Source organism: Semicossyphus pulcher, unplaced genomic scaffold (genome assembly GCF_022749685.1).
Source record: "Semicossyphus pulcher isolate SPU_LCO1_2020_fin unplaced genomic scaffold, fSemPul1.0.p SCAF_21, whole genome shotgun sequence".
NCBI lineage: Eukaryota > Metazoa > Chordata > Actinopteri > Labriformes > Labridae > Semicossyphus > Semicossyphus pulcher.
Window position 1 is genome coordinate 2,184,492 of NW_027211695.1, and position 21,112 is coordinate 2,205,603.

The window sequence follows — 21,112 nt, forward strand, 5'->3', positions numbered from 1 at the left end:
AACCATTTTCCAAAGGCCCGGATATGTAGATATTGAACTAACTAAATTACAGCTTTGAGAAAAGTAAACTAGGAAAAAGTTAAATGTAACCCTAAATGTAAATCCTCACCCTCTCTGGTATTTTGCATCTCTTTACCGTCTGTCTCGATGACTGTGAGGAAAACCCATGAGGCAATATGTTGCAGGAAGACGCTGCATGATGCAAAAGTTAAACTAGATCCAACTTTTTGCAGAAAAAGCTGCAATTCTTTCCCACCAACCTGAATCCAGCCTGACGCTGCACGCAGACTGAATCTGAATATATTTTACAGCTTGAATCTACATTTCAACCTCGTCTTCAGTGCATTCATCTGTTTCTTTTCACCTCTGTACAACTGAGTAGAACAGGTATGATAATAAGAACCTGTTTTTGTTTCAAGGGCAGATCCTGCAGCCGGAGGAATCTCCCATCATGCTCGTGGGCTGGAGCAGCAAAACACGGCGACATCTCCCACAGGTCATCGACACATTCACACCTTATCTCTACGGGCAGCAAGCGATGAACACAACGATCACAGGCGTGAGAATAACAACCTCCCTCTCCTCATTTGCAACAAGTGCAGAGGACGGAGATGAAAAGGGGGACAGAGAGGGAGCTTCAGAGCGACACGGAGAGTCTGACCTCCTGCTCTCACAGAGAGGCCGAGTGGTTTATTAAGGCGGAGGAGAGCACCGCTGGAAGATGCCGTCTCCAGATTGTCAGCCAGACAAAGAAGCTCTAATTAAAGCCGGCAGCCTGTCCCTCAAGTGCTCGCCCTACTTGGCTAAATGAGGATTTAGAGTAAAGCCCAGAGGGAATACTCCAGTTTATCTCCGTGTTTGGAAAGAGACGAGGAGAGGCAGCACCTGAGAGGATGACACCGATGGAAGTCAAGGAGGGAGGGGACTCTGGCTTCACTCCTGTCGCCACGACAAACTGTAGAGTCCTGGGGGTTAAAGGTGAACAGAACAAAAGCGACGGGAATATGTGCCCTGCATTAATGCATATTCAACTTTCCAGAACCACCAGAAAACCAAACACTGTTATGTCTGGCTTCATAACATCACACAAGGGTGCACACAGCTCGGTTAACGTTCCCTCCTGCTCCAGCTACTTGAGGCTGACCATTGCCCAGTTTAATGAGCTGCTAGCTAGGATCAGGATTTATCTGGCCTACATTAGTGGTAACCCAACATAAGCAGATTTAGCTCTGATATAATTGAAACAAACAGGTAGAAAAGATGCTGAATTAACGACATCATGATGCAGATTTGTAAAAAAGCTGAATTCATGTTTGGTCAGGTTTGTCTGCAAAATGACAAGCGATCATTTTTTAAAATGCTAGTTTTTTGAATGGAGTTTGGTTTAACCATTTCTGATGTCACCTAGTTAAGAGGTTGAAAAGTTTTACCTCACACCAACACGCAAAGTTGTTCCAACCGCATCATTCACTTCGTCCAACACGATAATCAAGTTGATTCACATCTTTGCATTGCGTTTTTATGTAATCTAGCCAATTCCTACGCTCGGCGACGTAAAATCACTGTTTTTGTCAATGGAGTCTGGTTGCTATTCAACAGCAAAATAATATAATATATGTACAACAGGTGTGATTAAAGAGCTGTGCAGATGTGCAGGGTTGTGCAAGATGATGAGTGCAAATATTTAAAGGGCCAGTTTGCCAATTTTCCACTTCAGTCCCATCATGCTATCATGGGGAGCTAATGCCATCATGGCAGGAAAAAAATGGGCGGGGCCTTGTTGACGAGGCTGGCAACAGAGGGGAAAGACTGTCCCTGTGTCGGGAGGTTTTGGTCCTGATGGAGCGCAGCCTCGTGCCAGAGGGGAGGCAGGGGTCGGCCACACTCTTACCTACACGCCTCAGGGTCCTGGAGGCGTACAGATTGTGGAGAGATGGCAGATCGCAGCTAATCACCCTCTCTGCAGAGCGGATGATACGCTTGTCCCTGGCAGTAGCAGCAGCATAACCAGACGGTGATGGAGCAGGTGAGGATGGACTCAATGATGGCGGTGTAGAAGTGCTCCATCATTGTCTTTGGCAGGTTGAATCATCCTCTGCTGTCCCTCATCTAGTGGACACTAGAATCACCCTCAGATAGAAAACTTCTGCACTATTTTAAAGTCTAAATTTCAGACTCGCTGCTTTTAACCAACAGGCAGAAAAAGTAGACCCCTTTTTTCCTTCCTTTCCTCTTCTTGCTCAAACAAAGGCTCGAGGTTCAGAGAGACAGAGACACTCTTCTTCTGCAATCCTTACATGTTATTATTCCACGGGAGCAGAGACAGTGCAGCTCATCAGTATTGATGAGGAGCCTCCTGTGGGCTTTGATTGAGCAGCAAACAAATCAGCTTAGCATCCAACGATGTATCTCATCATCAGACAGTCGATACCTGCTATCCGCTGCCTGTCAGCTGAGTCCCTTTGAATGTTTGCATCCAAATTAATCTGTATAATAACACATTATCAAAGTGCTTTACTGAGTTTATTATGCAGCTTTATATCCGATGTGTTTCTCTTGACTTTGTTCATTATTCTTCCTCGTACTCGCCTCTTCAGCCTGAGCCGGAGCTGAAGTGGAAATAACATTAATTAAAAGAGAAAGACTAGAGAGATAAGTCTTTCTGTTGCCAGTTGATTGATGGGGAAATTAGGCAGACAGCGATGAGAAAACCGTCTGCCAAAGAGCCGGGGAGTCCTCCGCTCCCGCTGACAGTTGCTCTATAACATGGCAGCCTGATTTCTGGGTTTCATGCTCCCGCGCGTCGGCCTAATGAGATATTTTTAGCCTGCCGAGAGCAGCTGTGCGTCGCTTACAAGATGGGCGAGACTAGGGTGAATTAAAATAAATATACAACCATTTTACGCTGCTCAGATCTGGGGACATTTCAACGCCAGCACTCTCTCAGTGTTTCCGTCTTTAGATCGATTGAGTCTGGTTCAAAGCAGCAGCGCAGGAGGTTAAACACACTCGCTCATTCACGCTCGTTTAAAGGAAGACGAGGAGACAAACTCCATCTGTTGTCCTCTGGTGAAACGCACTCAGAGCCGACAGGACGCTCAAAGATGTGTTTTGGGCAGAGTGTCTGAATTTTCAGGACATAAATGTTGACAGTTTTCCGCTTTGCTAAGCACACAGTCATGTCGTGAACAACAGGAAGCAGAAGGGCTGGGTTTAAGATGTTTATACTCTAAGTTGTTATAGTGGAACAACTGACAGAGTGGTTCTTAGTCAGGATGAGTAACAGGCAGAGACAGGAGCTCCCAGACTGTGTACACACAGACAGGGAGAACCTTTAGAAACAGCAGGAGCGCACCAGGCACGGCACGAGAGCCCGGCTGAGACATCTCTGCTCGATATTATCAGACAATAGGGGCCAAGCTCTCTTGAAAGGGTGTGACTGTATTTGAATGATGTTATAGTGCATTAAAACTTTTGTTTGGAAAGTGGACTTTCTTCCTTCTTTTAGACACCAAAATCAGCCTCGGTGGGTTCCCTTTGCAATTCCTTTTTCTGTTTTATTTTTTAATCTTGTCTTTTTGTACAAATAAAGAAATAATCCTCCATCAGTCTGGCTCTACTTTGCATTCCCCACATATGTTTAAAATCCCATTCACAACAAACTTTAGGGCCTGTGTCCACTAACGGCGTGTTTTGCTCTGACAGCGCCCACAACCTCAATTTCAGAGCACTCGTCACCGCCGCTTCCTGTTGCTAGGTTACGAACGTCATCTTGCAGCACGTCCACTTCCCTCGGTAGTGACTGTAGTAGTCTGAATTAAAGCACATGAAGCAAACAGAGCGATTTAAAAGAAAGTCGTGTCCTGGCGTTAGCAGCAGCTCTACACTTGAAATTGTGAAAAACGAAAGGATTAACTTCTCCTCCGCCATTGTTGTTGACAAAGTTGATATCAGAAGTCCCGCCTCTTCTTGATTTTGATTGGTCGGTGAGGGAGAAGTGACTTTGACGAGGACGAGGACATTTTTGCTCTTAGGACGCTGAACTGCGCTGCCAGCAAAAAAATTTTTAGTTGTTTCTAGTGGACACAGGCCCTAAAAGCGCCAGTTCAACCTCAGTCTTATCATGCTATTTTGGGGGGCTGATTGACAGTGGCTTTTTCCAGGGGCAAGTACGCCATCTTGTTTTAACTCGTGATAGTTTAGAAAGCTGACAAATTTCACAGAATTTTTACCCTCAGGTAGAAACAAGTTTGATATTTAACACAAATCAAAAAGAGGTGAAGCGTACCTTAACTGTAAAAGAAGGGAGGAGTTGTACGTGATTGATCTTCTAGAAGCAGAAGCAGCACTTCATCACTTTGGCTATGACTGAGACGGTTCACAGTGTAGAACTATCAGGGAGAAACTGGGTGCTGCAACCTCCTGGATGTGTCGACAGTGAGCTCACTGCATCCAGGACCGGTTCCTACACAAATCAAATCAATCACTGCTTCCAACGTCTCACACACATTAACTGGTAGTTAGATTCAAAGATGCTGTAAAGTCTTGTTATGTGACATGAAAGACAGACAAACTGACAGAGCCACACACAATCTGGTGCATCTGAAGTCCACAAAAAGGCCTGCTGGGATTTCTTGATGAATGAATGCATGAGGCTAAAACGATGTAAAATATTAAAGTGCAACAAGCCTGCAGTGTTTGAAGGCAGTAATTAGGATCAGAGGAAGGACACACTTCAGGCATGAGAGACAGGCCACTTAAACGATGACAGAGACGCGAGGCCGCTCTCGGAGGGGGGCGGGCTCTGAGTCATCACTTATGCTGGTTTCAGCGGCTCGCTGGTCGTCACAGTCACAGGCCATGTGGGTCAGCGAGGACCAGAGGCTGAGCGGAGGATACAATGACGAGACACACGCAGATACCATTTAGATATACACACACACACACACACACACTGCACACATGCACACAATATATCTCCCTTGATCCACCTCTTTCATGTCCGGTCTTTGCAGAGTGCTGTGTAAATGGCACGTTGAGCTCCTGACATTAGCTGCTAAGCCGACCGCACACACACACACACACACACACTCACACCGTCCAGCTGTGTGTGTGTAGAGCTTTATTTAGAGCCTCTCAATGCAAAGAAAGGGGAGTGTGGCAGGAAGGATTCAGGTACAGGTTTTTCTTTATTGAACAATATCATCATTTAGCGTCGTATATAATTTGATGGAGATGACGATTATCCTGATATTGATGAAGGCCTGAATGAGTTAAACCTTAAACCATCGTTTATTAACAAGCGCTAAAGTTGTGTATGTGACACTTCTTGAAGGTGATAAGAAAAGATCATTCAACTGGCGCACACAGGAAGTCAGGCTCGCTGTTTTGCACGAGCAGCTCTCAGCAGAGATAGTAAGGATGTGAGATGGCTCACCCCTCAGCAAACTCGGAAAACGATGGTATGTCTGACACTTAAATTCAATGACAACTCATTTCAACCTTTGATGACTAAAATCCTTCAACCTCTTATAAGACAAAATCAACAACAAACCGAGATCTAAAAAGTGACGGTGACGAGACATGCACTGCAACGTAACAGCTGGGAACCATTTTGATAAACTGTCAACCAGTTCTTCACTTTAACACATAAAAAACAGGGAGAGTGAACAGCCAACCCTGTTTCACTTTAATATCATGTTTCTCCAGCGCTGCTCAAAAGAACCGTGATGTCAGGAGGGGCTGCGAGCTCTGCTGCTGCTGCTAGCTTACTTTCAGGTGCTCAGCTGTATTTGAGGTTAGGATTCCTTCAGCGTTTGTCAATCAAGTTTCTATGGAGGACGTTTATGTGCAGAAGTCTCCTTCTCTCCAAAACAAACTCAATGAAGCAATTCTCTTGAACGCTATTATGTACGGAAGCCCTAAGCGGACATGCTGTGATCACAAGTACTTTCTCGTTGTTTTCTTGGGATCTTGACTTATTAATCTCGTTATCGAGATAAAAGCACTTGTTTTCCTGATAACGAGTTATTTTCCGTCGTTTTCCCTGGATCTCGACTCATTTATCTCGAGGTAAAAGCGCTGGTTCCCCTGATAATGAATTAATTTCACTTGATCCAGTTATCTCGTTACCTCGAGATAACAAAGCTGGTTTTCTTGTGATAACGGGATCATTCTCTGGCGATCGATTTGTTCTGTGCTTTTGCAGCTCTGGGGAAGTTATGATCATCTGGCGTTACGGTGGTGCAGGGTCGTGATCGAGATAAATAAGTCGAGATCTCGAGAAAGTCAGAAATCAGAAATACTTTATTTATCCCGCGGGGGGAAAGGGTTGGAGAGAAAGCGGGAAAAAACAACTGAAGTTACTCGTTCTCACTAGAAAACAGAGTAAATAAAATGTAAGGCATCATGTCCGCTTAGGGCTTCCGTACTTATGTGAAACTAGCTAACAAGGCTCAACTTGACTCTTTATTTCCAAACATTTGAAGCCTAACTTCCAGTTAATTATATTTTCAAACAACCAAGATCTAAAACGTGGCATGACGCGCACAGGAAGAAAATTATGTACTGGAAATGTTTTCATATCCGCCGTGCGAGCTAAAAGCTGCTTACTGACTTCATCATGATCCCATAGAGGTTATTGTATCACCAGCCGAGGTCACACACCCAGCCTCTATATAAACCACGGCGCTGAGAGGTCGGGTCGTCGCCCCTGTGTCCGGGCTTACAGCTGACATATGAAGCTGCTGGCTCCTGTGACGGTCTGAACTTAAAATCATAATATTATTGTTCATTGTGCAGCTGAATGGATCCGAGCCGAGTTATTCACACAACACTGACATCATCCTGCGGTTGCACAATTAACATCAGCGAGACTGTAATATACTTCAACGCCGATATCACCCCACAGACTATATTTAGCCGCACGTCTCTTTTGTTTCCATGGGAATGAGGAGTTCACGGTGAGCTGCCGGGGCCTCGGGTATTTTCCAGAAGCCGACAGAATGGGCCGTCTCCTGAACCATAGCCGGCTTTTCCACAGCCTGGTGGGTTTGTCAAGTGATCATTTCCACTCGGCCGGGTCCAAGCATCACTAGCTCTGTGTTCAACCGCTGCCCTACTTTTCACTTCACACACACAAGACGGTGCCGTCAGAGCACGAGCCCTCAGTCCACTACAGCTGGATAATGTTTGACAAGCTCTGTGCTCGTCTGCGCTTTATTTTGAAGGGACAGGGGCAAGTGTATCCAACAACCATGATTAGGATCATGTAGATACACTTTAAGAGATCAGTAGATAACAGCATGTCCATTTGAAACTGGAAGAAATTCTGTGAGAGTTTGTCAGCACAAAAACAAGAAGACGGTGCTGTGCAGAAAAACTAGAACAACACTTTGAAACTGTCACAGGTTGGTTTGGTTTGCGCATCAAAACTACCTGCTTATATTTTAAACAGACCATCATATTATGAGTCCAACAAGTTTGCTTGTTCAGCTCAGCGGCTGAATCACGTGTCCCATATACGGAGGCGACAGTCCTGGACGCGGCAGCCCCAGGTTCGACTCCCACCCTCGGCCCTTTGCCGTGAGTCGTTCTCTCCTTCCCTTTTTCCGACATCGTCCACCGTCATCTCACTGATTAAAAGGCATAAAAAGGCCCAAAACATACATTTAAACAATAATAATTTGTGCGTGGCAGAAGTGATATTCGAACGTAGCGTAACAAAGGTAAGTAACACTGCTAGAGCCAGACCTTTATATCAGTTGGCTGATATAATCAGCCGATAAGGGCCTGTCGGTTGATTGGGAAATGCTGTCCTTGCAGAGAGCGCTCAGACAGAATGTGATGTTTTAATTGTAACCTGCCAAAGGACAGCGGATAAATATTAGCTTTAAGCTAACTGTTGACTCGATCCAGCAAGTCACATTAGACCCATCTTATTTTCCCTGCATGCACGGCTTCCAGTTACATTCACAATTCATGACAGTGTCTGACACTTCAGCAGCTTCAAACACACCTTTTTAAATCGATCATCTCATGTAATGTTGCACATTTGTAGTTTTAAAATATAGTAACCATAAATAAACTGTGCAATCGTCTCAGCACTGTCTGCAGCACACGCAGCAGATCATCACAGCTGTGCAGACGAACAAACTCTAACAAAATGCCACAGCAACGACAGCACCTGAACACTGCATGTTCCAAGAGTCTGCATCGTGGATCAGACACCTTTACACACAGCATTGTGTTAAAGTAAAGGAGCCACAGCAGGCTGCTCTCCATCCAGGCTGCAGCTCATCTACATTTCACCCGCCCACTTCCTCATTCCTCAGCGTGGGGGCGTGACCTCACAGTGTGCTTTCCCCCAATAAACAATCTGACAGATAACTTCAGCTGATGTAAAAACAAACACACAGGAAATAAGAGGCTAAAAGTTCAATATTCACGCTGATGTGATTTTTACTTTGTGAAAGCACGAGTAAATCCTGTCACACCGCTGCAGTCACGTCGATGTTCCCTGGAAGCTCGCATCAGCAGACAGCGCTGCGTTTGGTGTGAAGCCAAGATGAGATGGAGCTTCCTGTTTAGGATTCCTCCTCACGCAGCAGCCGCAGAGCTGGCCGTCACTCTGGGGTTTCCCTTCACTGAACGTGACCTTCAGCTCAGCCTGCCTGCTTTAATATCATCAGCTGCTCTTACAGTGCAGCACAACACCGGATCTGTCCGCCTGCAGGCAGAGGATGCCGTCACCGCCGTCATGTAAAAACACTGTACACCAGAATGTGGTGGTTTGAGGCTGTGATGGGCAGAACGTTCATCATTAATAAACACTTTAAACCATACTGTGGCCGTCATCACATCCCACAGTGAGCTCATTTCCCACTGGTCAAAAAACCTGCTAACACCCGGCTTTTTTGCATTCAGACCCGGGTCACATGACTCTGCAGTAGACCCGGGTAATTATCGCCTCGGCTCCGATCAGCATTGATGGGAACACAAAACCTGTGTCAACACGCTAATCTCCGCCCCCTTTCCGGCGCGATGCTATACTACAAACTCCGCCCGTCTCCGTCCGAGCAGCGCTCGAACATTGTTCCAAATTTGACGGCGCCGAGTTTGATAAACAGACTGAATGAGTAACAGATACAATAAAGACCTAACCACCGTAACATCTTCACTGGTTACTAACCCTGTCTCCGGAGCGTTTGTGACGTCTGACGCAACAGAAAAGAGACCGACAGGAGGATACTTCACTGGCAATGGGAAAAGAAACAATCAGCATTTATTAGCGCATCTTCCCGGCTCTGAAAAACCTGCGTCAACGCGCTACTTTCGGTGGTTAAGAGGTTTAGTACTGTATGTCATCTACCTTTTTCAAAAGGTGTTCAAATGTATGTTTAAGCAGCCTGACGCGATCATCATGCTGACACGATCTGTGACGGCGGCAGCGTCGCGTGCTTGTTTACAGTTTACAGGCAGGTGACACACAGACTCAGGTCACTCTGCTCTGAAGAACAGCTGCACTCATGTGATATCAGACTGTTTTTTGTAGATTAGTGACGGACAACGAGAAAATGGCGAGAACTCCTTTTGCACCGAGCAACTTCACTATCGCACGTCCTGCAACGTGGCTGTTGCACATGCGATTGTTAAACGACTAATTTATGAATATATTTGTGGTTTTTAATGTTTTGAATCTGAAATTTGTAAAAGAAGTAGCAGTGTGTAGTTTGAACTTCTCTCCCTCAGGTAGCTTTGCTGCTGTTCAACTTCTTCCAGCTTGAAGCAACTGGAAGTTTGCAAAACTAGCTTCCTGAACACTGCCCATGTCGGACACTACAAATGTTCATTTATCAAGAGGAAAGATGCACAAATAAATCTTTGAAGATACGAGAGTTTTTCCTCTGACCGTCTGCGGACTGAACAAATAAAACCTCCTCCTGGATTAACTCAGAAATTACAACGTAGCATTTTTTTCTGACTTCCTGAAAAGTTGGCTTTCACCTTGTACAAACACCAGAGCAGCGATGACGATGAACACTCTTACACACACGGTCTCACACACACACGGTCTCACACACACACACACACACACACACACACACACACACACACACACACACACACACACACACACACACACACACACACACACACACACACACACACACACACACACACACACACACACACACACACCACCTCCTCTCGTCTTTCCATTTCACTCTCATTTTCTCCTTCAGGTGAGAGCGGCTCGGGCTCCGGCTCGGGCTCGGGCTCGGCGCAGGCATTCAGCCAAAGCAATCCGAGTATGGAATCAATCATGGAGTCCCCTCTATAAACATCTGCCCTCCTCTCTCTCTCTCTCTCTCTCTCTCTCTCTCTCTGCTCGCCTTACATTCATCGCTCATGTTCTCACCTCTGCAGCTACGGCAACAACTATTAGACCCAGAAACACCAGCGTACTTTTCTAAGCTTCAATAAGAGGCCTGGCTGTGATTAAATAAATGTTGTAAAAGCAAAATGAATATTCTCTTTCTCTTTTTAGTTTGATTGTTTTCAGCTGCTGATGCTGTGAGGAAATCCCCTGCTTCCCCCGTGAGACGCTCACATCTGTCACTGTGCGCCTGTTCAAGCCCGTCTCCTCTCTTCTGTACGTTTGTTTCTCACGCTCGCGTCAGCCCATTAAGGTTTTCTGTGAGGATCAATCAGCGGCGCAACATCCGTTCCTCATCCCCCGCTGCACATGTAATGATGGAGAGAATGAAAGCAGGTGAGAGGAGGAGGATAAAAGAATTCGCGCCTTCGCTTTTTGGACAAATGCTCAGAAAAGGTCAACAGGCGGAGAAGAGAAGTCTACGAGCGCGGTGCCTTCACTGCCTTGTGTTGAAACGTGAAAGCCGGCGCTGTGAGTCATGTACAGCTCATCAGAAAGCCGAGGCTGTGGCTGATATCAGAGGATGAGTCACAAAAGGAGCTGCTGCCCTCCTTCACGTTTGATGAAAGCGGCGTTAAAATGGAAAGTAATGGAAAGTGAAAGTGAATTTTGAAGCTGCGGTTGGACGTGACCGACGGCAGTGACTACAGGCGCGAGCGGGAGAGGCGTAAGAAATCATGTTCAGTCACAAAAAGAGAGGAAGTGAGTTAAAGAGGAAAGGAAGAGAACGTCCCAGAGTGACCTGCTGCCACATCCTCATGTCTCTCTGCCCGACCTGAAACACACAGCACACAGAGCGGCCTGTACTCACCTCTGGCAGACAGCTTCTTGGTATTGATTATTTTGGCGGCGTACTCCTGCCCCGTGGAAATCTTCATGCACCGTCTCACCACAGAGAAAGCTCCCCTGCAGAGGAGATAGAGATCAGCCACTGTTCAGCAATAAAGAGGAGCCATAAATCCACAAAGACTAACAGTGAACGGCTTCAAGAGTTGAGTTATCTGTTGCTCCTAACTGGAGCTGATCACCAAATCATACAGTTTATAAAGTGCAGCTTTGTACCTGTGATTTTAATCAGTAAAGGCACCGTGTGAGCTCCGCTGCAGGGGCGTCAGGTGGACACAGCTTTTCCTCTTTGTTTAATTCAAACTTTGACTGAACGTTTCTCAGTTCAGCAGCAAACCAAACTCCGTGTTTTACTTGTGGGACTCACTTTAAAAATAACTTTATCAAGTCATACAACACCGATTCTCACGAAAGCTTGCACAGTCAAACGAGACTTTAGAGTAAGCAAACATGGCGGACGACGGGCAGGGAGAATTGGCGATGATAGTTTTGGGATGAAACTGTGGATGAAGTGGTGGAGACGGCGTGCACGTTTGCTTTTGCCGCCATGGCCGCGGTCGTTGTGCTTCCTCCTTCAGTCAACTCGCTTCCTGATTGGCTGTCGTTTGGTTCCACCTGACATGCAAGTCCTCAGGGTTCCCCCATACAACAGATCGGAAATATTGAACGTGTTTACACGATTTGAAATCGTTCTGAGCAGATCGGGGGAAGTAAAATCACTCTTAACATCCCTCACACCACAGGAACAGCTGAAGAGATCATCTGTAGAACTATCAGAACATCAGGAATCAGGCCCTACATCAGCTTGATTATCGTGTAGTGTGGTAGACACCGCCTCAGCAGCAGCTCAGCTCACAGCCCCTCGAAGATCTTCCCAATGGCTTTAAAGAAACGCTTCAAGAAACTGCTTTAGTGCTGTGTGTTTTACAGGTTTAATTTAATTACCAGACCCCTGATGGCACAAGACACCTGGAGATAATTCAGCTCCGAGCATAAACCCTTTAAACAATGGAAGCTGTTGATGCTGTGAGGAATTAATCCCAACAAGCTGAGCAGCCGCTCAGCTTCCAGCCCTTCCTGATGAGCATCACAGATACACTGCGTTCTGTTCCCTCAGACTACGACTGTTGCAGCTCTACAGCATCACATGTGAAAAGGTCATCGAGAGCAGTTCTTTTACACTGACTCTGAGCTCATGTTGTAGAGTTTCTACTCTACAGAGTCCATTATGTCTCCTCCTCTCCCTCTTTCTCATCAGCTAAGAGCAGAGTACAAATCACTGAGCTGGCAGCTTCTTATGTTCGCAGCACTGAGGGTCACTTTCACCGTTTAAACTGACAAAGGACGCATAGATCATATCAGCTGTTGCTAATTAAAGTTAAATCCTTGTGTAAGTCAATGACGGGCCAAAGTGAAACTGTTGTGCTTAAAGTGCTCTCTGCAGCCGCTGACTGTGAGCAAGAGCAGCTTCTCTGTGCTCCCTAAAACGCCAACAGAGTGGGACATCTTCTCTCTAGATGATCTCGTCTCATCACTTTCAGGAGTCACATTAAACTTTGATTCAAATCAATAATTTAAGCGTATAACCGTTTTTAGTTTTGACTCTGCGTTCATTATTAGGATCAAGCAGCCTGTAGGAAACAACCTGTGTCAGATTCAGAGACTACACATTATATTTTAATGAGTTAGATTCATATTTAATCAACACTTTGTTAAATATGAGCCTACGACTGGACTCAGTTAAGCTTATACCAAGTATGGCCCTGGAAAAATCCAGGATTCTTCAAATTTTCATTCTATTTTTTAAACCAATCCCTGTCGTCTGTCCGTGTCAGTTTCCCCAGGTGTTCCCCAGGTGTTCCCCAGGTGCTCTGGTGTCCTCCCCCATGTGTGGACGGATGATTTATTCCAAATTAAACTAATCACAGCGGTTAAAAACAGGTGACTGTGGGGCGGTTTGATTTTTAAGGATTCCCACTACGCTCAGTGGTGAGGTGTTAAAAAGGGAAAGTTGTCCCGCCCCCAACAGGTGCAGGAAGCTAACAGTAGAGCACACCTGTATTGTCTTGAGAAGAAGAGGTGTAATCGAGCAAAATAAGTGGAAACACCTGTTCATCTGCTTTTATTGCTCTACCTAAAGTCTGACATTGCTGAGGCCTACACTACAGGATCTCCCAAAAATACTTTGATATAAAAAGTTCTTTACCTGCTTCAGTGAAAGTGGTTACCATAGCGATATGTAATGAATCATGTTTTGAAAGGATGCCGACAGGTGTAAATCCAGCCGGCAGTACAGTCCAACTCAGTTTTGTGTAAGAAAAACGAACCGATCGAGGCAGTTTGTTCTGCAAGGTTAAATCACTGTTTTTGTCAATGGAGTTTGGTGGCTTTGGAGAGAGTCATGCAACAGCTTGTAGGTCTCTGATCTTTGCGGGAATCCTTTCCATAGTAAGACACTGAGAATATTAATAAGAACACATTTAAACAGTCACTGTGACCCTTTGATTTGCTTTTAACGAAGTGCTTGAAAAAGTAATGGTTTAATGGGAGGTCCACATTCTCTAAACGTTCACCTATAGCCTCCAGAAAAAGTCTTTCCATCAATAACTCGTTACCTAAACTTCAAAACCTGCTTTTTTTGTGACAATCCTGAAGACAGAGTGGAGCAATGAATGATGTAATCGCTGGTGTTTAGTCGATGAGAGGAATGACTGATGTTGTCAGGTCCTATCAGGGCAGAGTACTCCCCTGTGATTTATTTTCCAATATAGTTGGCTATCTGATAAGTTTGTGATTGATCTTTACTCAACCACAATATTTAATCTGAAGTCAGGCAGGAGAGCCACACCTTCCCAAAGCTAACGGCAGACCGGGCTCATGAGTGTTTAGATGTGTGTTACAATTTGCAGAGAACTTAAAGTGCTTTATGTTGTAGAAGAAGAAAATAGGTGTAAATCTAAATGAGATCTTGTATGTGAGTGATCAACGGAGAAATTATAACCCTTCACATTCTGTAAAAGGGCCAACACTTGGGCAAACACATACCAAATTACTGACATTCAGTTTCTTATTTACATAATGTTGCCCTTATAGACCATCGTAAAGCCTGAGAGGGGTTTTCCCATTTAACTGTGCATCTAATGACACTCAAACGAAACACCATTCAAATTTTGGCTTTTTTTTATGTCCTGGCACGTCGCCACAGGAATATAATAGCTGGAGAATGAATTTGACTACAGCCCAATTAACATTGCACTAGTCAAATGTTCGGCATGGTTTCCAAGTGACATAACGGCCTTTTTCTTACAAATATTTCAGCTTCTTTAATTGGTACGTAAGGCATTTCTGAGCCACTTCCCTCTAAATTTTCCTTCGGAGCGACACAGCTGCGAGGTTCACCCACTGACCTGCGCTGCTGATGACACACACCAAATTCCATCCAAAATTCAGCTTGTTTTACTTGCCTGGATCGTTGCCAGATGAATACGCTAGCTGGAGCATGAATTATGACTACTGACATATATATGTGTGCTACATATGTATTCGTCATGATTTCTAAGGCACATAGGTGCTTCTTGTAAAATGTACAACTTTTTCAATGGGCACATAGCCTACGGCATTTTCGAGCCTTTCTCCAGAATTCCCCATACCTGAATGAGAGCAAAACAGGTAGGTTCCCCAGTGACCTGCTGCGCTGCTAATGACACTTGCACCAAATTCCTTCCAGATTTCGGCTTGTTTACACATGCCTGGCATATCGCCAGAGGAAAATGCTAGTTGGAGCACGAATTGTGACTATTATCTAATTACTATGTGCTAAATATGTTTGGCATGACTTCAATGTCTTTCAGTTACATTTCCTTAAAAATTGGTCGACCTTTTTTATCAGTAGGAAAGGCATTGTCGAGTCATTCTTCCTCCAAATTTCCCAGAAGCTGACTGCAAATGTCTCAAACACCAGATTCCATCCACATTTCCGTTCGTGTTCACTTCCCTGGCACGTCGCTCCAGGCACATGCGAACTCGAGCATTGATTATGACTATTAACAAATTAATATGTGCCACATATGTATTCGGCTTGCTTCACAAGGCTCTCGGATTAGTTTCCTTACAATTATTTAACTTAATTTGCAGGCATTCTTCCTTCTAAATAGACGCTATGGGCGTTAACATGCTGGGAAAACCGATTCAATAAGTTAAGATAAACATGAGAGGATTAGAAGAGTAAAATCACTTCCTTTTAATTCATTCTACGCTCTTGCTTTTTAATGAAAATCAAACTAGAAGTAAATTTAAAGATTTTTAAAAAGGAATCCGCAAGACGCCTTGCCCACACGCGCAAGGTACGAACAGGTAGGCGGAGGTCGCTCGCGGAGGTTACGCTAGATTTAAACACTGTATATAAAAGCACGGGGCAATAAAGCTTCACTTTCACTGTAATTTCAAGTTACAAGATTTGTAAAATGAAGAGAACTTACTTCCCCAGCTCCTCGTACAGCTGGTACTCATCAGTAAACCTGGTGCAGGTCGTTGAAGCCATGTTCAGGTGAGCAGTGGAGTCTCGGGAAACAGGAACGCCTTTAATATTCTCCACAAATCCTTTGCTCCTCTCTGTGTCCCGAAGAGCCACTTGTCGCCTTCCGGAGGAGAAAATAAAAGCAAACTTTAGTATTATTTATAAATAACTTCCTGTGTGCGGGAAGGCTCGGCGTCGCTCCTCCTGGCTCCTGTTTGCAGATCCCGGTTTACTCCTGGAGTTGACAGGGACGTCGCGACCTGCTGTTGTGTTAGTCTCTACACTTACACTTGGATTAGTTGACCGTAGTCAAGACAGATCTAACATAAAATCTCACGCATCCTGTGGCGAGATTTCAAAGTAAAACTCTAATTAAGAGTCCCTCCTAATGATCACAAATGCGCCTAAATTTAAAGCATTTTTTTAAATCGAGGTGAAGGTAAAAGCTTTTTAGATTGTTTTATTTACTTATTCATTTTCTTTAAATGCTCAATAAAAAGTTCAACATACATCAACTGAAGAGAGAGATCCCCGAGGAAAGGTTTTAGAAAAATCTGACCAAATATTTTAAACTTTTCCTGAAATTTTCACCTGTCAAAGTAAAACAAAGCATTTATAAAAAATAAAAATAAAAAAAAGACACCAGTATCTAAATAAAATCATAATTCCTGCTCCTTAAACTTTATAATAGAATTAACCTTTAAATTTCATTTCATTTTTTTATGGTGATTTACCTGCTACTTGCACACCGAACGTTTTACCAATCGCTTATATGTCAAACCTTAATTTGTATTTTATTTTGAAGGGGTTTTGTTGCTTTTCGGTGTCTGGCTTGACGAAGCTGATTTTCCTCTCAGCCGCTTCCTTGTTGAACCTGCTGCACGGGGGCGACATCTGCAGGCCGCAGGGGTGAACTGCTACTAAACGGCTGCTGTGGAGAACTACAGCTGAGACTGTGACGCGCTAACGAGCCTCTGAGGCCCACCGGACCACATCTCCACAAACACAACGCCCCACCACAGACGGCTATTTCTGGGTTTGTTGATGTGATGCACAAAATACAGTGAAGTTAGAAATAGGACATAATCAAAGAATAAACTCTACTTCAGTCTACTCATTGTTTTCCTGCGAGATTTAAATGGAAACAGCAATTTTAGATTGCAAATTTAGATTATTGTTTGCATAACGTCATTACCCAGAAACCACTGCACTACGTGGCATCAAAGTGCACATTTCTTTTTTTAACAGCAGGTCCGGTGATTGTTCAATTTGTGTTTTGCGAGGTCACTGAGATTTTCCAGTCATGATACCTACTTAAATAAATGTACTTTACTTTGAAAAACCGCTGATCGGAGGTGACAGATGTGAGCGTTAAGTCACATTTTGTACGGCACGGACCCAATGTGCTTTAAAATTAATAAACAAACTATTAAAATCAGGCAAAGATCATCAATAAAATAAATAAATTCTATTATTTTAAAGGTATTACATGTATAAAAACATAAAAATTATTAAAGGGAATATTTTAAAACAGATTTCAAAATAAAAGATTTACGTTTAACGACACATTAAAGCTTAAAGCTTATAAGAAGACACCTTCCAGAGAACAGGTGTCATGACGGAAGGCAACATAAGCTGACGAAGAATTTATTGTTTGTATCGTCCTTCTTGACCTTCTCCAGTTGTCCACTGACGCCACTGACCCTTGACCTCTTTCTGTGACCTGTGTTAATAACGTGTTATCTTTAGAAGTATCAGTGGCCCGTTGTGAGTACAACTGAACAAATGTCCTATTTGTTAAACCCGAGGAGAGCCGTTAGTATGTCCTCTTTAAAGTCTTCCCATTGGCTGCCTGTTAGCTTCAGTAATGACTTTTAAATATTTAATCTCGGGATACGGTGGGCTGCGAAGTATGCACCCGATGGATCCTTCACAGCTGGGGTAACAGGGGACGCACTTGTCTGGAGGAGCCTTCGAATTGCGACAGCCCTCGACGCGCTTCTGTGACGCAATCGGCCTTCAAATGCGGCCTTCGAAGGCTGCAGCCCCCTGGACTGGGACACAGCTAAAGTCGCTGTGCCTCGGTGTCATATCACAGTGAGCAGCCTGTTGTTCTGTCTTCTACATCGACAGAAAATGATCCAGTTATCACAAGAAAACCATCTTGAGATAACGAGATAAATGAGTCGAGATCTCCAGAAAACAAATGACTCGTTGTCCCACATAAAATGTTTGGATGCATGTCCGCTTTGGGCTTCCGTACATTACTATAGTTTGACTTTTATTTCTGTTTTATTATATTATAATTGAATGGTTTTCTAATTTTATTTTATTTATGATAACTATATATCTGCAGTGTATTTTTTGTTATTTTTATTATTTCTTATTTTTATTCTCTAAACATTCAAAGTTTTATTTTCATTCTTTTTATTTGTATCTTTATTATTAATTGTTTTTGTTGCTTTTTGTGCGTGAAAGAATCTTGTTTTGTAAGTCAATTGATCGACTGAGTTGGGGAAAGTCCACGCTCACATTGAGCCCTTAAAGGCAGCACAGTAGCTCCTGCAGACACACTTACAGTCACACATCAGGTCAGACATCAGCAGGACGCTAATCACAGGAATGAGGTCAGGGTATTTCCAGAGCTGCTTTCATGTTCGATGTCTTTTAGCGAACACATTAAAGAAGCTTCATTAACTTAACTTTTATTAAAACGTCTAATCTCTAACATAAATCCTAAATCTGCTGAGGACACAACCTCGTCTAAAATATCATACGAGAGCGATCAGGTTCACCTGGCTGTAAATCTCCATTAATCCTAATTTAGACCATAATCTGCTCTAATCCAGCAGAAGGCAGTGGAGTCAGACCAACCACGGACTGCTTCCTGTTAGTGCTGTGTTACAGTGTTTGTGTCTGTGTGTGTACCTTCACTAGATCACTTACACATAATGCTGTTAGAGTGTGTGGTGTTAGATTAAGTCATTGTCACTCTCACTCAGCTGTAAACGATCCTGGTCTCTGGATGTAAAGCTGCACCTTTAAAGAGAAAACTACCCAAACTGTCTTTATAAATCTGCATCAGCACCATCGCCGTGATTTAAGCCAATTTTAATGACCTGAAATGACTAGAGAGCCTGGATCCTCCGGCGCTCTGCTGCCCTCTAGTGACAGGACATGGTCATAGACGTCCAGAAACTTACTTCGGTTCTTTCCCTCCTGCTTCTGTATCACACTGCTTGTTTCACTTCTTAATTTAGACTTTAAATACCAGATTTGATCGGGATTAGTGCAAGTTGTTCAATACAGGAAGTAAAACACACTTCAAAGTAAAAGGCCATAAAAGATTTAAACATCCTTACTCTCCAGATTCTCGCACCTACAGGTATTAATAAAAAGTATGAGAACCCGAATGTTCTTAAAAATATATAAATTGTGTGATTTCACCTCACTGCTTTTATCTACTTATCTTTTCATATAACGGTGTAACAACACATTTTCTGTACATAAATATGTCTGCATTTTAAGATTGTTTTACTGGACACAACAAGAAGAGGGCGCTGTTTCTCCATTTGAGCTGAAGCTCTTGTTCTGTTCGTGGCAGGTGATGAACGGACAGAAAACTTAGTGGGGGAAAAAACATTAAATAAGTCTGAATAAAGGAAAAGACGGGAGGGCAGAAATCATCATCACTTACTAGCTGCTGATGCGTCTCCTCCATCATGACGATGATGTCACCGCAGTGTCACTGGATCCATGGAAACTGAAGACAACACAGGATACGCTGGCTGTCATCACGACAGAGGAAGTTTTCTTCAGCTTGATTCTGAGGCTTTGGGACGGGCCGAGACTCTCTGACACTTTCTTCTTATTTTACATAACGAGCACAAAGACTGAATCTATTCTTTCGTTAACTAATACTGAAACTTTGACTTTATTCCCCATGTTTTGCCTTTATGCCAATCATGTTGACTTTTTCCTTTAAGGCCTAATGGTCCTAATACTTCTCTCTTCTCCTTTCCACAGAGGGACGCGTGGAGCAGAACTAAAGAACAATGAAGTTGAATTTGATGGGTCATTCTTACCTTGAAATCAGCAGCTTGCCCAAATATAAAGCATTGGAAAAACAAAACTGTATTGCAAACCACTTTTTTGCTCAATGAAGTCTATATGTTATGTAGGACAAAGTCTAAAACATGCAAAACAAACTAAAAGAAACCTGATTTCAAGGACAAATTCTTGTTATCATTTTGCTCTTCATAGAGCCCCAAAGTCTTTGAGAGCAGCTTTTTTTTTGTTGTTTTGAGGCACTGTCTTGATTTTTTTACTTTCTCTTCTAGAAAATCAGGAATGTTAGACCTAAATTTAGAAAAAAAAAACTAATATTGATATTTTTTGCAGAGTTGAAAAGCGTAAAAAAAAGTTTCGCCATGTTTCCAAATATTTTATATGTACATTTTAAAGTTCTGCTGACGTGAAGAGGGGAAAGCGTCGACGTGTAAGACCTGACGACCTTTTGCTGCCTTAACTTGAACCGGGACGATGGACAGAAAGCTCTCTTGGCATCCGGCCTCAGTATGGCCACAAAACACTGCTGATGAGCCGCCGACCACAGCAGGGAATATTTCCACCTCTTTACCTGTACTATCTCCGCCGTCAGTGTGCAGGACACTGGGATGAGCTAGCTTGCATACGCTACATGTGAGACGTTTTCGCAGTCTCTGCTGAAGCAGCCTGTGGAGAGACAGTCAAAGGGTCGGCTGTTTGTTCCGAGAGCATCGCCTATACTGCCATCTTCAGACCAAACTGCACTTTGCAAAGAGACAAGTTTGTTTGATGCAAAGCATTTTATGGAACTTGCCTGGTTTGTGTTTTTCTTGCTAAATGTTCCTGCAGAATTAGCCAACAATTAGCCTCAGATTTGAAGAAATAGTGTTTAATCACTAACCCTGCCATCCTGCTTAATGTTGTCTCCAAGCATGTACACCCTGTACATCTATCTTATAGCAATAGCACATACAGTATTTACAGTATTTACAGCATAACATCCACCCAGCAGGATGAGTGACACTCTGGCAGAATAACCCTCCGCTCCCTCAGCCCTCCTCTGCTCACAGGTGGCCTCGTGTTACTCAGAGTCATTAAACACGCGGAGGAATCACATTTTTGCAGACAGAGATTTATATTGTAACATGCAGCGGGACATATTCCCTCACTTAGTGTTGGCGTGAGCCGCAGGCCGCATGTGGAGTTCATATACAGAGACAATCCAATCTCCCATCTGGTGGAGGGAGAGGCCTGGAGAGGAGGTC

General features: G+C 43.8%; 1 protein-coding gene across 12 annotated transcripts in view; it reads right to left on the reverse strand.

Moving 5' to 3' along the window:
• Positions 1-16,093, reverse strand: part of camk2d1 (calcium/calmodulin-dependent protein kinase (CaM kinase) II delta 1) — a 96,687-nt gene extending 80,594 nt beyond the window's left edge. For all 12 annotated transcript variants that reach the window (XM_069672217.1, XM_069672205.1, XM_069672213.1 and 9 more), the window contains exons 1-2: positions 15,763-16,093; positions 11,250-11,344 (exon numbers count right to left, since the gene is read on the reverse strand). In XM_069672217.1, the coding sequence (XP_069528318.1) occupies positions 11,250-11,344; positions 15,763-15,824 (157 nt within the window). In that variant the 5' untranslated portion in view covers positions 15,825-16,093. The remainder of the gene's footprint in view (positions 1-11,249; positions 11,345-15,762) is intronic.
• Between the last annotated feature and the right edge of the window lie 5,019 nt (positions 16,094-21,112).